Source organism: Cololabis saira, chromosome 10, assembly GCF_033807715.1.
Source record: "Cololabis saira isolate AMF1-May2022 chromosome 10, fColSai1.1, whole genome shotgun sequence".
In the NCBI taxonomy this organism is placed as follows: domain Eukaryota; kingdom Metazoa; phylum Chordata; class Actinopteri; order Beloniformes; family Belonidae; genus Cololabis; species Cololabis saira.
In genome coordinates this window covers 37,993,576-38,008,218 of record NC_084596.1, presented here as the reverse complement: position 1 = coordinate 38,008,218, position 14,643 = coordinate 37,993,576, and the positions used below count along the sequence as shown (strand labels likewise).

The 14,643-nt window shown below is 46.2% G+C and overlaps 1 protein-coding gene across 6 annotated transcripts in view; it reads left to right on the top strand.

Annotated features, from left to right (window-relative positions):
* The window catches only part of astn1 (astrotactin 1), a 490,568-nt gene that overhangs the window by 135,954 nt on the left and 339,971 nt on the right, over positions 1-14,643 (top strand). For all 6 annotated transcript variants that reach the window (XR_009783285.1, XM_061732846.1, XM_061732845.1 and 3 more), the window contains 2 exons: positions 1,408-1,482; positions 4,809-4,946. Coding sequence is in view for 5 of the 6 variants with exons in the window: in XM_061732846.1 (XP_061588830.1) it covers positions 1,408-1,482; positions 4,809-4,946 (213 nt within the window). In the remaining variant the exon portion in view is untranslated. The remainder of the gene's footprint in view (positions 1-1,407; positions 1,483-4,808; positions 4,947-14,643) is intronic.

Sequence of the window (14,643 nt, the reverse complement as noted above, 5' to 3'; positions counted from 1 at the left end):
TGTTTTTCTTTTCTCAGCAATAATTGGTGCTGACTTGTTATCTTTAGCCTAAGAAGAACAAACAAACAAAGCCTTTTCAGAGTGTCCCTGCAAGTTTGCTAAACATATATTTGCGTATAAATTTGCTTGCTTCAAATGTCCTTGACATGTGCTCACCACTGCTGTCCCAGAATCAGCTTGTGGTAAAGGTTGCATAAGTATATACCATCTGTCCTTGAGTAAAAGGGTAGATACTGTACATCTGTAACCCAGGGGGCTCTTCCAGAACATATTGTGTTTGTCCAAGAGGTTTGACAGAACTTTATTCCCTTCATGCAAAAATTCAAACGCCACTGGTATGTGTGTTATATCACTAAGATGAGGACTATAAAGTTCTTGCAAGAAGCTGCTTTTGGCCTAAAACTCCCCAGAACACCTTTTAAGGAAACGTTAAGTCTATCTACAGTAAACCCCATCTGACGTTTATAATGCGTTTGCCGCGGGGTTCTGTACTGAAGACCTCTCAGTGTAAATGTGCTAAATTCTTAACCCGTGATGTCAGCCGCTTGCCACAGGCACATTATGCCATTTTCTTTCTGTTTTGATGGTGTCCCTGACATGAGAAAAATGTGGGTGTTTGTAGGCATTTTATGCGACATCTGAATAATTTTGCAAGCTCACACAATAGTACACATGTGTATCTTTTTCCCCCGGTGCTCACTCTGTGTCCACATCACTGTGTAACAGAGTGGGCGCCCTGGGGTGGCTTAAATTTTTAATGGTCGGAGCCTGTGGCGTGGAAGCCTCTCCTCTTTTCCCCAATGCTCTTTTTGCTTACAGTACTGAGGGAGTTTGCTCAGGATGACATCGGGCCCCTGTCACTTTCCCTCTTTACACTCTCACTTTGCAGACTGTTAAGTCCCTGAGCTGCCACTTCCCATTAATCTCAATCATTCTCCCTCTCTCACTCCTGCCTCTTGGCCCCGTCTCATTCCCGCGATGTTCTTCTTGCTCCCGCTCTTTGTCCTTTTTACTAGTCTCTGCTCCTTCCACCAGCTTCCGTCTGTCCCATTTTCTCCGTGCCTTTTCATCCCTTTCTGCCTCGCCTTGTTGTGCCCTCTTACAAATAAATATGAGCCGAAGTCAAATTGTATGTCAGATGCAGCCAAAACACATTTTTCAGTCAGGATGTTGACACATAGCGCACGTCGTAATGTCGCTCGTGAACGGAGGAGCTCCGGAGATGGGAATGACTCGGAAGGCAGACATTGAAACATGGTTTGTGATTTCGGAGGGTTTAGATAAGGCGATGGGTATGCTGAAAAATTTAACACCTCTGTGGCTTTGACTGCAACACTTGGTTTTATTCTCTTTCCTCTTTTTTGTCTTTTCTTCTGATCTATTCTTTTTTTTTTTTTTCCACGCTAGTCCCTGGCCTTACACCATCTTCCAGCGCGGTTTTGATCTTGTAATGGGAGAACAACCCTCTGATCGCATTTTCAGGTAAGAAGAACTTCACAGAACTTCCAGCTCCGACGCAAAGCCTCTGACTTGTTAGTGCAGTGAAACAACAGCTCTGATTTGCTCACAATCCTATTGGAAGGTTTTTAAAAGTAAGGAGGAAACAGCATTTGACTGGCAATCAGAGAATTAAAAAATACAGCATTTTAATTTAGAAAAAAACTACCAATAATTGTTTAAATGATCAGATATCTGTTTGTTTGACAGAGCTATCTGATAGTACTCACAGCTGAGTCCGACTTCTGAGGGAGAAAAAGGAGATCCATTTGATGGTGTGCTGCTGTGTTCATCATAGGTCTCTGACTAGTTTCATGATGGTGAAACAGCGGAAGAGACATGCAAATGTGTCTGCTGCTGCTTGCAGTACAAGAAATCCATACAGGTTATATAGACTCGTCGTGTGGTTATTGGCGCAGTCGTCACTGATCAGTCAAGAAATGCAAGCATCACTCTTTAGCTCCTGTAAGCACTTTGGAATATTTCTTTCTTTTTATGGTCCATATATTTTCTTCATGCACAGATGAAGGTTTTAAAAATGTTTATACATATCCCACCCAGCTATTCATCTTAATTTAATAATTTCTTTTTCTAGCCAAGCTTATCACCAGTTTACAGTATTCAGTCTTTTTTTACCATCTTTATTGCTCAGCACTGGAAAGGCAGAGAGCATGTTCTCTTTTTCTTTTTGTGTTCCTCATCGGTACTAGGAGTTGAGTGTAAAGGCCGTGAGACGATTGTTGGCAGCACAACGCCTGCAGAGTTCCTTATTTTATGATATTTATTGTGGAACATTAAAATTATAAGCACTCGAGTGTAACTTTGACAACCTGAGGTTATCCCTGCTTCAGGCTACAACAATTTCAAGTTGCTGTCCACAGTCAAACTCTGCTTTTACATCGATGAAACAAAACAACTTGACATATTTTATTACACCCTCGTCTCTAGATCCTTCTAACTTCTCTCGCCAAGTATATCGCTCGCACTCTCCAAAAGTTACTTGAAAAAGTTAGAAATCTCCAAACCAAATTAAAATAACCTTCATGACTTTGTTATCTGGCTGTTTTTTCGGCTCTCATCAGTGTCAAAACACGAGTGACTGGTTTTCTGGAGCATGAAACAACTACAAGTCTGCATCAAAATGGCTACTTTTCTGAGATGGATATCTTCACTGCATTGCTTATTCTGAGTCATGGCCTCGAGTTGGAAGTTATTTATTTACCTTTCAGCAAAGCTATCATGCTCGTATAAATCTTTCTTGGGCAGAGGGACACTGTTCTTATGGATGCAGTGCATACAAAATGAGGAAGACTCGCAATGAGACTTTGTCCAAAAACAAAGGAATTATTTGCGATCCAATAAATACCATTATTCCCTTAAGAACGTAATATTTCTGACTTTAAGTCAAATGTTGCATCATGATTAGCATCAAATGTATTATTAGTGCTGATTCATGATAGATGTTTAAATACAGAATAGAGGAGGTTTTTGATTAAATGGTTAAAATCAATTTTTGAGCACACTAAATGTATTTCCTCATTTTCAATTGGTCGCTTCCCAATTTTTAACTGGTAACTTTGCACGAGTAGATGACATTAACTTGTGAGAGCTGCATGAACTCTAAGCAGTCAATTAGGAAAAAAAGCAATTAAACCACTACAGAAACAGAACATTCAATTATATTGAACTAATTACTCCTTTTGTTTCAAAGTAACACATTTAAGTGGATCAAAGTGTTGCTGTTTTTCCAGTTAATGTAAAATGCTGCGTTCTTGCAGGTTATTATAAGGCTGAAGCCCATTAAATCAGTATTTTATTTTTCTAAATGACTTCTCAGGAAGCGGTTTGCACATCTCATTTCATCAGCTCTTGTGGGACGTTTACCAGCAGTAGTGACGATATTCCCCAAGATGCAGTGTGACGTATGAGGGTGACCACAGGACAAATTAGCAGCCACTTAACGAGCACTGTTTTATAATGGATAACAGGGGACTTGTGTGCTGCTCTCTGACTTGGTTGGTTCACCCTAAGGGAAACTATAGGTGGAAAACACTAAGAGAGCCCATGAGGAAACGGTTGTTGAGTGGAAAACATGTTCTTCAGAGGAACTCCCTGCAGTTAATATTGCGCAGATGGGAAGTGATGTGTGTTTGGATGCAAACTTGCAGCATTTACTTCCTCCAGCAGCTGAGTCCTTTGTTTTTATCCTTTGTTTTTTTCTTTACTGCATTTTATTCTCTATAATAATCTAATAATAAAAATGCTAATGTCTGTCTAAATCGGTTGAAGCAATTTTGCAGATGACTTTTGAGTTCAGCAGGAAAGGTTACTTGGTTGCAATTACGAACTTGCAGATCTGAGCTTTACATAAGTGAGAATTTGTCTTTTTCTCTTGCTTTTGAGCTACATTCTTTGTGTGAAGCTTGATTTGTAAATGCTATTCAAACAAAGCAGAGAAATGTCACAACTGTGTGGATACATTTATATCAAAAACAGATCTCCTTGCGGGTTGAACGTTGATGAAGATTTTTAAATATCATACTTCGGAAAAAAAAAGGATTCTTGTCTTTTCAGTTGTGATATCTTTTTGCTACTCAGTCCAAACACAGTGCAATACATAATGCTGTGGAGCCAGAAGAGTGTTTGTATATATCAACCACAAATGTACATACTGGTACATTTATACAAGATCCCAGCAGTTCTGAACCAGATCAGTCCGGTTTCAGGTCATCACAGTTGGATATTCAGTCACTGAAACGGACGCAAACGTTGGCGTTTTAAACTGTGGTGCTCCCCAAACCTTAACTAGACATGGGAAAGAATGACCATAAGTCAACAAAAAAAGAAAAGAAAGCTTCCACAAAGGAGTGTTAAGAATCTTGAACCACATTGTGAATTTACTGATCAGGAAGGGTGACAGAATTCCCAAATGAAAGCACTAAATGAACTCAGTTTTTCATTCAATTCAAAAATACTTTATTTATCCCCAACGGGAAATTAATTGTTCAAAGATTCATTGTAAAGGTTTATTGCGGTGGGCTGAAAGGATGTTCTGTCGAGGTCTGCGTTACAGTAGATCTGAAGAATCCTGGTTGGTATACTTCATGAAAATATACCAACCTTTGGAGAGATATCTGGACCCCGGTGAGGTAACCCTAAAAAATTGCAGTACAGTATGAATAGACACACTATATGATTAGATGCACTAGAAGGCATCAGTCTGATTTGATTCAGGTGTTAACATGACTAACCTTGCCTCACTGCACTTTCTTGTTTCTGCCCCCTCCGCAACCTTTCTCGTCATCCCATAGGTTCACATACACTTTGGGAGAAGGAATGTGGCTGCCATTGAGTAAGAGCTTCGTCATCCCACCAGCCGAGCTCGCCATCAACCCATCAGCCAAATGCAAAACGGACATGACAGTAATGGAGGATGCAGTGGATGTAAGGTGAGAGAAGTTCAGTGGTTGCCATTTTTCTTGAAGATAAGTTTGGGAGACATGAAAATAGAAGCTTAAACTAAAGAAATAAAAGGTTTTATTAGGCTGGACGATCTTACTGGCCACTGTGCCCGAACAGGAAGCTTATTTTCATTGCTGCAATCAATTATTACAGACCTTTCTGTCCACTCTGTTTTATTGTCTCAGATGAAAATCCATAAAAGAAGTATATACTTTTGCAATACTTTTAATGATCTGTCATCCCTCATAGTGTCGCTGTCAAGTCTGACTCTCTGACTCTGACTCCGGCTCACTCTTTTCTGAAGTCAAACCTCATCAGCAGTTGTCTTTTATTTACTATTGTTGCAGTGAGTTTTAATCATCTTGTGAGGTTGATATAAAGGTTTTATTGGTCGTGGTTGAGAGGGTAATAAAATTTAGAGCTCTAACACAATATCAATTACAAAGAGGCCAACAAAAAAAAAGTAAGAGTAAAAGATGAGTAAAAAGAACTAATTAGTTGGTGATTCAAAGCCACAAGCAATGATTGTTAAATGGTTCATAACTCCAAAGACAGTCAGCACTGTTTGCAATGAATGTGTTCATATCTGGTCTTGCAAAAATAAAAATTAAAGAATAAATGGAATGGATGTGTGTGAGGTGTACTGACTGATCTTGTTTGGGGTCTAACATGATGATGATATGGATTGTATTTTGGTAGAATATGTGCACATTGTACACATTACAGAACAGCTTTTCTTGCTCTATAGAAGAAGTTACAATTGCAGACCAAGACTACATTCGCACTCCAGGTCTTAATGATATCCTCCTGATGTTTTGCCAAGATCCAATTTTTATTGTGGTTGTTGATATTAGTATTGCACACTTTATACCAGACTGTGAAGAGGAATCTGTTTTGAGGAGACCCACGTGCGGCCTGTATCATTTCTTTTTGAATTTCTTGTTCAATGAAAGTGGACGGATTCATAACTTATTATAAAGAGAAGAAGGCTGAGGAAAAGGAGGGCAACATTTTTAACATTGGCCTTGTGCGGAGCGATGGCTTCAATATCTGTAGAGAGACACATGTGGATGAGGAATCAGGGCCAGGAGTGGAGGACGTTGACATTACCGGCTCATTCAAAAAAGATATACCAGCAGCACTGACATTAATCACGTACACATGACGTCAAAGATGGATGAAATACATCCCGACCACTCAGACTGAAGCAAAACATCAGATAAGTATCTGATTTAGGACCACATATAAAAGTGACCCAGGTCTGATGTGGATAAAATAGAATTTCCTGTCATTTGGGGTGTTCAGACAGCTAAAAAAACTAACAAAAAAAATGATTTTGGTCACTTTTGCCTGCAGTGTGAGTGCAGCCTACATCAGGGAAACTCAAATAGATGAACCTGTGGGCCACATTACAAAAACGTCGAGGGGCCAAGGGCCAGTTAATAAAATGATGACATTAATGATACTTGATGACTTCTCTCTTTGATTTGCTTTATTTTTGCAAAATCTGCCTGCCTGCCTGCCTGCCAGCCATCAAGTGGGTTAACAGAGAAATAAATAGTTATGGCTAAGTAGGGTAAAATACAATAAACACAATCTGCTTGAAAATAGATTACCCCATCTATGATGTTTTATATAAAATAATAATTAATAGTTATAGGAGTGACTGAGTAAAATAAAACAATCTACCTGAAAATAAACTAAAAGTATGTCTGTTTAGCTGCTTGAAAGTTATGTCAGGGAGTAGAGATACACAGAATACCTGTCTTTCATTTCCACTGCATGACTTGGTCCACTTTAAATACCAATGTTTTTTTTCCTCCACCATAAAAAGTAAGGAACAGTTAAAACAAAATATAAAAATTGGAGAGCAAACCATACTCTCTCCCCAAGCTTTCAGCCTGGTGGAGACAATAAATCTAGTGAGACGACTTACTGAAGTAGAGTGTACAGTATGTGCGGTTAACAGGATGTGTATTCGATGATTGAGGTGCACGTCTGTCAGCCTGTTGCGTGGAAAACCCTGACTCAAAAATATAGGTTGATCCAAATATTGTCAAAAGGTAAACAGCAAGACTCTTGCTGTTCTTATATGGATCTGCCGGACGAGTCCCAAACACCCACAGTTCTTCATCCTTGAACTGGGCTTTGAGCAGCTCGTCTGTTTGAAGCTGCCTAATTTCCAGCTGGGACCCTCGTCGATACCGGGCAGCAGAGCCTTCACTTCAGCTGGGCATGGCCCGGTGGCAGTGAACCTGAATGGGTCGTGCAAAAACCGGAGCACTTCACTCAGGAGTTTGAAATACTAAAAGTTCCTAAAGTTATCATTCAAGCATTTCAGAAATTCTTCCATTTCGGATAGTGAAACTGCATTTTTAGCAGGGTCCAGGGGGACATCGCGCAGAGTACAGAAGTGGAACTTTCTCCCCTTAAGATCAGACAGGAACGCATCCAAGTTCACTTGAAATCCACACTTTGTGGATAAGCTGTCCCACACTCGCACCTCCACCCTGCAGCTGCAGATCAAGCATGTTAAGGTGCCTTGTGATATCACACAGAAATGCGATGTGGGTTTGTGAACTCTGGATCTCGCATAGATAACAACAACTCCTGTGATTTGGCAGATTTCTGACCGGAGAGAAAGTTAGTCACCTCGTTACGCAGTGCAAAGAATCTCTCCAGCACACGCCCCCTGTTCGACCACCTCCCGTCGTTGAGCTGCAGGAGGTCAGTGTATTCAGCATCCTGCTTCTTGAGCAACATTTTAAAAAGCCGGAGCTGCAAACTTGACGTTGAACGGATATGGTTGACTGTTTTAATCACCGTGTCCGTGGTTTCTTTCATCTTGCCAGACAGCTTCGCACACAAAACAGTTGGATGAATAATGCAACGAAGTAAGTTGACAGTGGGGTCTTTTCTTACCCGCGACGCAAAGCCCCTCTCCTTTCCGATCATGGATGCCCCCCCGTCGGTAACACTGAGGTTGATATTACTGAGCGTTCATTAAAAAAAAAACCTCTTCACAGCTGCATACATCACCTCTTCAGTTGTGTTAGTTTCCAGAGGCAAAAGGTGGAGTAACTCCTCTTTTAACACATGTCCATCAAATCCATCATACCTGAGAAATAGATAGTTGACTCATCCACTGCCGTAGACGTGCACTCCACCACCGCTGATTTCAGATGTGACATCAAAGATGAAAAGCTTTTCCCATATAAATGTTCAACTCTGCGTATCGCGGTTAAGTCTGATAGCTGGATTGTTTTCACACGGTTGATGAGCTCCTCTTTCTGTTTCTCCCCAGCATACAATTCCTCCTCCACCGTGTCTATGGTGCAGCGCTTCACCAGTTCAGCATCCAAAAATGGCTTGCAATGTTTAGCAAGTTCCCAAGTCACACGTAGTGAGGCCGCGGTGGCCTTTTGCGTTAGTGTTGCAGCTGTTATGGCTGTGGGGCCTGCGTATGGTGAGTCCGTGATGACTTGACATACATTTACCTCACCATGGTTCCTCTGCGTTGAGGCCCCCGGGCTTTTATTTTTTGTTAAGTAATAGTACTACTGTTATATTAGTAGTTTTACTTATAATATTGTAATTAAATATAACTTCATTTAGATTTTTTTCCCTGATTTTATTTATTTATTTATTTTTTCATGGATTGATTGGTGGGACAGTCAAAAGCCTGCGGGCCTGAGTTTGAGTATCACGGGCCTACGTGATCAGTTAAGAGATGCTGCACCAACGTAGCAGGAAATCTGCATGTCATGATTGACGCGTTAACCGTATAGTGTAAGATTTATCATATTTGATACATGCATTTGTGATTCTGCTGTACAACTCCAGTAATAAAAAAAAGTTTATACAACAAAAAAATCTAACAAATACGTGAACAAAATGCATAAAATGACAAAAAATATTAGTAATGATACAGAAATTATTATTTGAAAACATTTAAAGACAAAAAAGGAATGTTTTTAATTTCAATATGTAATATTGAAAAAAATAGGATTTTCTGTTTATTATTTCACATGTCGGGCATTAAAGGGTTAATGTAGCAAAGTAGCAAAGCATCCACAGGCTTTGAGTAAATTTTATTTAAAAAAAAAACATTAATTGAAAGCTGTTAACTAATTATAAGCTGAGAAGAAACATTGTCACACATTATCAACTATAGAACAGCTTTAAATATAAAAATACCCAAAACAAATTAAACAACTTTCCAATTTCATTACAGTAAGTTGCCCTAGGCAATGTGAAGAAGAATAAACAAAACAAATCAGCAGAACAACATTATTGTATATATCCATCCATCAATTGTCTATACTTGCTTATTCTTATTTATGGTCACAGGGATTCCCTGGAACCAGTCCATATTCCCTTTAGCTGTGAAAGGCAGTGGTACACCATGGGCAGGACAGTCACGTGATTATATTTTAATCATAAAACGTCCAGCTATTACACATGCTATTGTAAGTTCAACTAAACAATTAAAGATATGAATAACTACTAGTTGTGTCCTCTATTCAATTGGGTTTACTTTAAACCTTGTAACTTTGTTAACTTTCTAAGACTAGTCTTGCTTTGCAGAGTGATGCTCTTTTTCTTTAATGAATTGAGTTCTGTTTCATTCCTTCCAGACTGCCAGTGGCAGTAAACAGAGTGGATATGTCTCCTCGCGCTCCGCGCAGGTCGAGATTTAATAACAACAGTGTCACGTGAGTGACGTGTAGGCTACCTGTGCGTCTATAAATACCGCCCGGTAGACTACATCCGGCCTCTTGAATCTTCTCGCTGTTAACCTGACGTACATCGCTGGTTAATCGCTCCGTAGATCCGTGTTTCGGATCTATATTTTCTGCAGGTTCGGGGAGGTAAGCTCAACTCTGGTTGGTGGTGTTTGACAGCCTGCCTGTGACTCTTGGTCGGAGCGCACGTTGTGCCCTCTAAGGCTGTGGCTGTCAAGCCATCTTACCTCTCCCTTTCTCCATCGGGAGGATCCGAGCGCCCGTGTGTCGGGCTGGCTCGCTCCCCAGCCACACAAACGGTCTTGAATTGTTTGTGCTGAGCTGATTCCTCCACATGCTAGATGTCCCAGCCGCGTTCAGTGGTCCGCCCACTGCTCTCGTCTGTTGGTTCCTAGCCTGGCTTGGTGAGTATTTTTTACTTAAGCTTTAAAAAAAAAATATATATATATATATATATATAAATTTAAAATATATATATATATATTAAAAAAAAAAAAAAAAAAAAGCTAGTCCAGAGGTTCCGGATGCGTTCTGTGGCGGCCACAGTTCTCGCTTGGATTGCCTGGCTCCACACTGAATTGTTTGGATTAAGAACAGTGGTGTGAGGAGTCTGTTAGAGGTTCTGATCGAGTCTCGGTTCTCGCCCAGATTTCCTAACTTGACCCTTTTATTTTTTGGAGGAAGCGATGATGGCTTGTACATCATGTGGCACTCTACTGTTGGTAGAGGATGGCCATGAATTGTGCCCCCAGTGTCTGGGGGTGGGGCACCTGAGGGAGGCCCTCTCCGACCCCTGCATCAACTGCAGCATTTTGCCGCTCTCGGTGAGAGAGGACCGGCTGCGTCAGGTGGAAGGCCTCCTCTTTAGGAGCGACCTCCCACCCTCTGGGCCCGCTCATGTCAGTGCAGGTTCCCGCAAAAAGCACCGGGACAAGCGCAGAGCGGGGCCCCATGACGAGCGCAGTGGCCCTACGAAGAAGAAGGCGAAGGATGCTCCCTCACGCAGTGAGATGGAGGATTTACGGGCTGAACTGGAGCAGCTTAAGGCCTTAGTGAGGGAGCGGGCTCTGCCCTCCCCACCTCTGGCGGTCCCCTGGGAATCAGATTGTGGAGACGATGCTATGTCTACCAGGGCTTCAAACTCCATGTTTCAAGGCCGTGACAGTGTGTTTAGCTCTGGCGAGTATCCCTCCCCTGAGCTGCCGTGTCTGGTGGTTGACCCAGCTAGCATACAGGCAGAGGCTGGCTCGGAGACATCCCTCAGGAGCTCTGGGAGCACTGAGCTGGGAGAGGGCCCCTGCCCTTTGCAGGCAACACTACGTGCAGCCCTGGCTAAGGTCGGGCTGGATGATGCGCCCGCTGCCCAACCGGCGAGCAACCCATTCTTTCGCCGGACTCCTGTAGCCCCGCCCTTTGATGTCCCGCCCTCACCTGCTTTTTTGCAGGAGCTGCGGCGCTGCTGGGCAGATCCAAAGGCGTTTGCCTACCATGGCAAGGATGCGAGGACTTTGGCCTCCATGCGCCAGGCGGAGCAACATGGCCTGGTTCACATGCCTCCCGTGGACCCGTGTATCGCCTCACTGGTCCTTTCACCAGATGAGGCGCTCAAAGATAAGGCCCGCTGTCCTAGGCCTCAGTGCCGGGTAACGGATAGCCTTCTCTTGACGGCTTATGATGCGGCAGGCCGCATGGCTCGCATTGGGAACTCCCTCTCCGTGCTCCTCCTCGCCCAGTCCCAGATGTTGCAGTCGGAGCATGAGGGCGGGGAGTTGGGTGACACTAACGACGCTGCGCTCCAAGCCTTCGGGCTGATGACCAGAGAGCTTGGCCGCCTGATGTCCACCCTGGTGGTGACGCGGCGTCAGGTGTGGCTGGCGCAGGCACCCATGTCTGATGATTGCAGGCAGACGCTACGGAAGCTTCCGGTAGTGCCGGGCCAGTTGTTTGGGCCAGAGGCAGAACAGGCGTTGGAGCGCAGGAAGCAGTCGGGTCAGGCATCAGAGGCCTGGGGTCGTCGGAGTGCGAGCATGGGACCCCCAGCTCAGCACTCCAGGAGACGGGGCGCACAAGACCTGCGCCGCTCACATCCCCCGAGCCCCCCTCCGCAGCCCTGGCAGCACAGCCGGGTTGCTGGGGGTGGTGGGCGTCAGCCCAGGGGCGCACACCCTCCACCTCGCCGGTCTCAGCGGGTGCAGGGGCAACACCAGCGTCCCCCCAAACCCCCAAATAATCCTCGAGGCACTCTATGAGGGCCTCGGGCCGGCGGTGGGCAGGTTTTCACATCAGCACCTGGCCTATTGGGCAGCCCATTCTCCAGATGTATGGGTTTTGAGAACACTGTCCCAGGGCTACAGGTTGCAGTTCCGCCGCCGGCCCCCACCACCCTCCGGGGTCAGGGAAACCTCGGTCAGAGACCGCGGGAGGGCCCTGTGTTTGTCACAGGAGATAGCCAAACTCTTGGACAAAAAGGCCATCACAAGAGTTCACCCACATACACAGAGCAGTGGGTTTTACTCAACATACTTCCTCATTCCGAAGAAAGACACTTCTCTTCGGCCTGTGCTGGACCTTCGGGGTCTGAACCAGTACCTGAAGGTCCTCCCATTTCGGATGCTGCGTACACGCGACGTCCTTCAATCTGTCACTCCAGGGGAGTGGTTCACCTCCATAGACCTCAAGGACGCCTACTTTCACGTCCCAATACACCCAGACCACAGACGGTTTCTCAGTTTTGCCTTTCAGGGCCACGCCTACCAGTTCACCGTCCTGCCTTTCGGCCTGTCCCTGGCTCCTCGCATCTTCACCAGATGCATGAGGGCGGCCTTGACATCGCTATGCCTGTCGGGAGTAAAGATTCTCCCATATCTGGACGACTGGCTTATATGCGCCCCCTCGCTCCAGGAGGCGGAGCTGATGACATCCAGGGTCCTCACACATATCGAGGCTCTGGGCATGTCGGTAAATTGGGAGAAGAGCTTGTTGCGTCCTACGCAGCAGACCACCTTCATCGGCCTGTCCCTCGATTCCGTGTCAATGCAGGCACGCCTTACTGCAGAGCGGGCACAGCGGATTCAGGACCTGCTACGGTCCTTCCGCCTCGGGATGAGGTTGCCCGTCCATGCATGGCTCCGACTGCTGGGGATGCTGTCGGCGGCCTCGGCTGTGACACCTCTGGGGCTGCTGCACCTGCGCCCCCTGCAGATGTGGTTCAACAGCCTCCAGATGGACCCTCGCCTTCACAGGTGGGTCAAGGTCAAGGTTACCCACCAGTGCCTTATTCATCTCCACCGGTGGCGGGACAGCACCTTTCTATTGCACGGTGTTCCTCTCGGCTCAGTCCCTTCGAGGCGAGAGGTGGTGACAACAGATGCCTCACCTCAGGGTTGGGGTGCGGTATGGCAGAAGAGGTCAGTCCAGGGGGTTTGGGGCCCTCTGTGGCGGGGACGGCACATCAATGTCCTAGAACTCCGGACTGTCTACTTGGCGCTGAGGCACTTCTTGCCCTTTCTCAGGGGCAAGCATGTCCTCGTCCGGACAGACAACACTTCAACAGTGTTTCATGTCAACCACCAGGGGGGAACCAGGTCGCTGGACTCCCTGAACGAGGCCCGGAGGTTGTGGATGTGGGCTCATCCTCAATTGGCTTCCTTGAGGGCAATGCACCTCCCTGGCAGAGCCAACGTGGTGGCGGATTCCCTCTCACGCCGGCAGCTGCCCCCAGGGGACTGGCGGTTGCACCCCCAGGTGGTGCGAATGATTTGGGATCGATACGGGGAAGCCCGTGTGGATCTGTTCGCCTCGGAGTGTACGACTCATTGTCCACTGTGGTTCTCCTTGGCAGAGACCAGTGCCCCGCTCGGGATGGACGCTCTCGCCAACACTTGGCCGAGAGGCTTCCTTTATGCGTTCCCTCCGATTCCCCTGGTGATGCCCACGCTTCACAGGGTGAGATTATCGGGTCACAGGGTCCTCCTGGTGGCGCCCAAGTGGCCCTCGAGGATTTGGTTCTCCACGCTCCTCAGCCTGTTGGACGGGGAGCCTTGGCAGCTCCCAGTACGGTCGGACCTCCTGTCCCAGCTGGGCGGGGAGGTATGGCATCCCTCTCCGAGCCTCCTTCAACTCTGGGCCTGGCCGTTGAGAGGGAAGGGTCATTCTTGACGCACCTTGAGCCCTCGGTATGTGAGACCTTGCAGAATGCTAGAGCTCCTTCCACAAGAAGGGTGTATTCGCATTGCTGGGCCGCTTTCTCCTCCTGGTGCAGGGACGGGGGTTTTGACCCGATCTCCTGTCCGTTACAAATTGTACTGCGGTACCTGCAGTATCTGTTTGAGGCGGGCCGGGCGGCCTCGACCTTGAAGGTGCACGTAGCGGCTATTTCTGTCCACCATGGCCACATCGATGGTAGACCAGTTGGTGCGCATTACTGGGTGGCACAGTTTCTGCGGGGTGCCAGGAGACTGCGCCCCCCCAGAGTGCAGCGTGCAGCAGCATGGGACCTGCAGGCCTTGGGCGAGGCACCCTTTGAGCCTATGGCAGGGGGGTCCTTGAGGACGACGTCATGGAAGACCGCCTTTCTGTTGGCTGTTACGTCTGCCAAGCGTGTGAGCGAGCTCCACGCCCTTTCAGTCAGTCCTACGTGCCTTCGGTGGAAGGCAGACAGCTCAGGAGTGACCCTGTGGCCAAATGTCGCTTTCCTGCCAAAGGTGTTACCCCCTGACCATGCCAATCAGGCCATAGAGTTGGCAGCATACCATCCGCCCCCGTTTGAGTCCCGGCTGGAGGAGCGGGCTAATTTGCTGTGCCCAGTCCGGGCGTTGCGGCTCTACCTTCAGGCAACACAGAGCTTTCGACGCTCTGAGCAGTTGTTTGTGTGCTACAGGGGGGCGCACAAGGGCCGTGCCCTGTCGAAGCAACGTCTCTCCCACTGGATTGTTGAAGC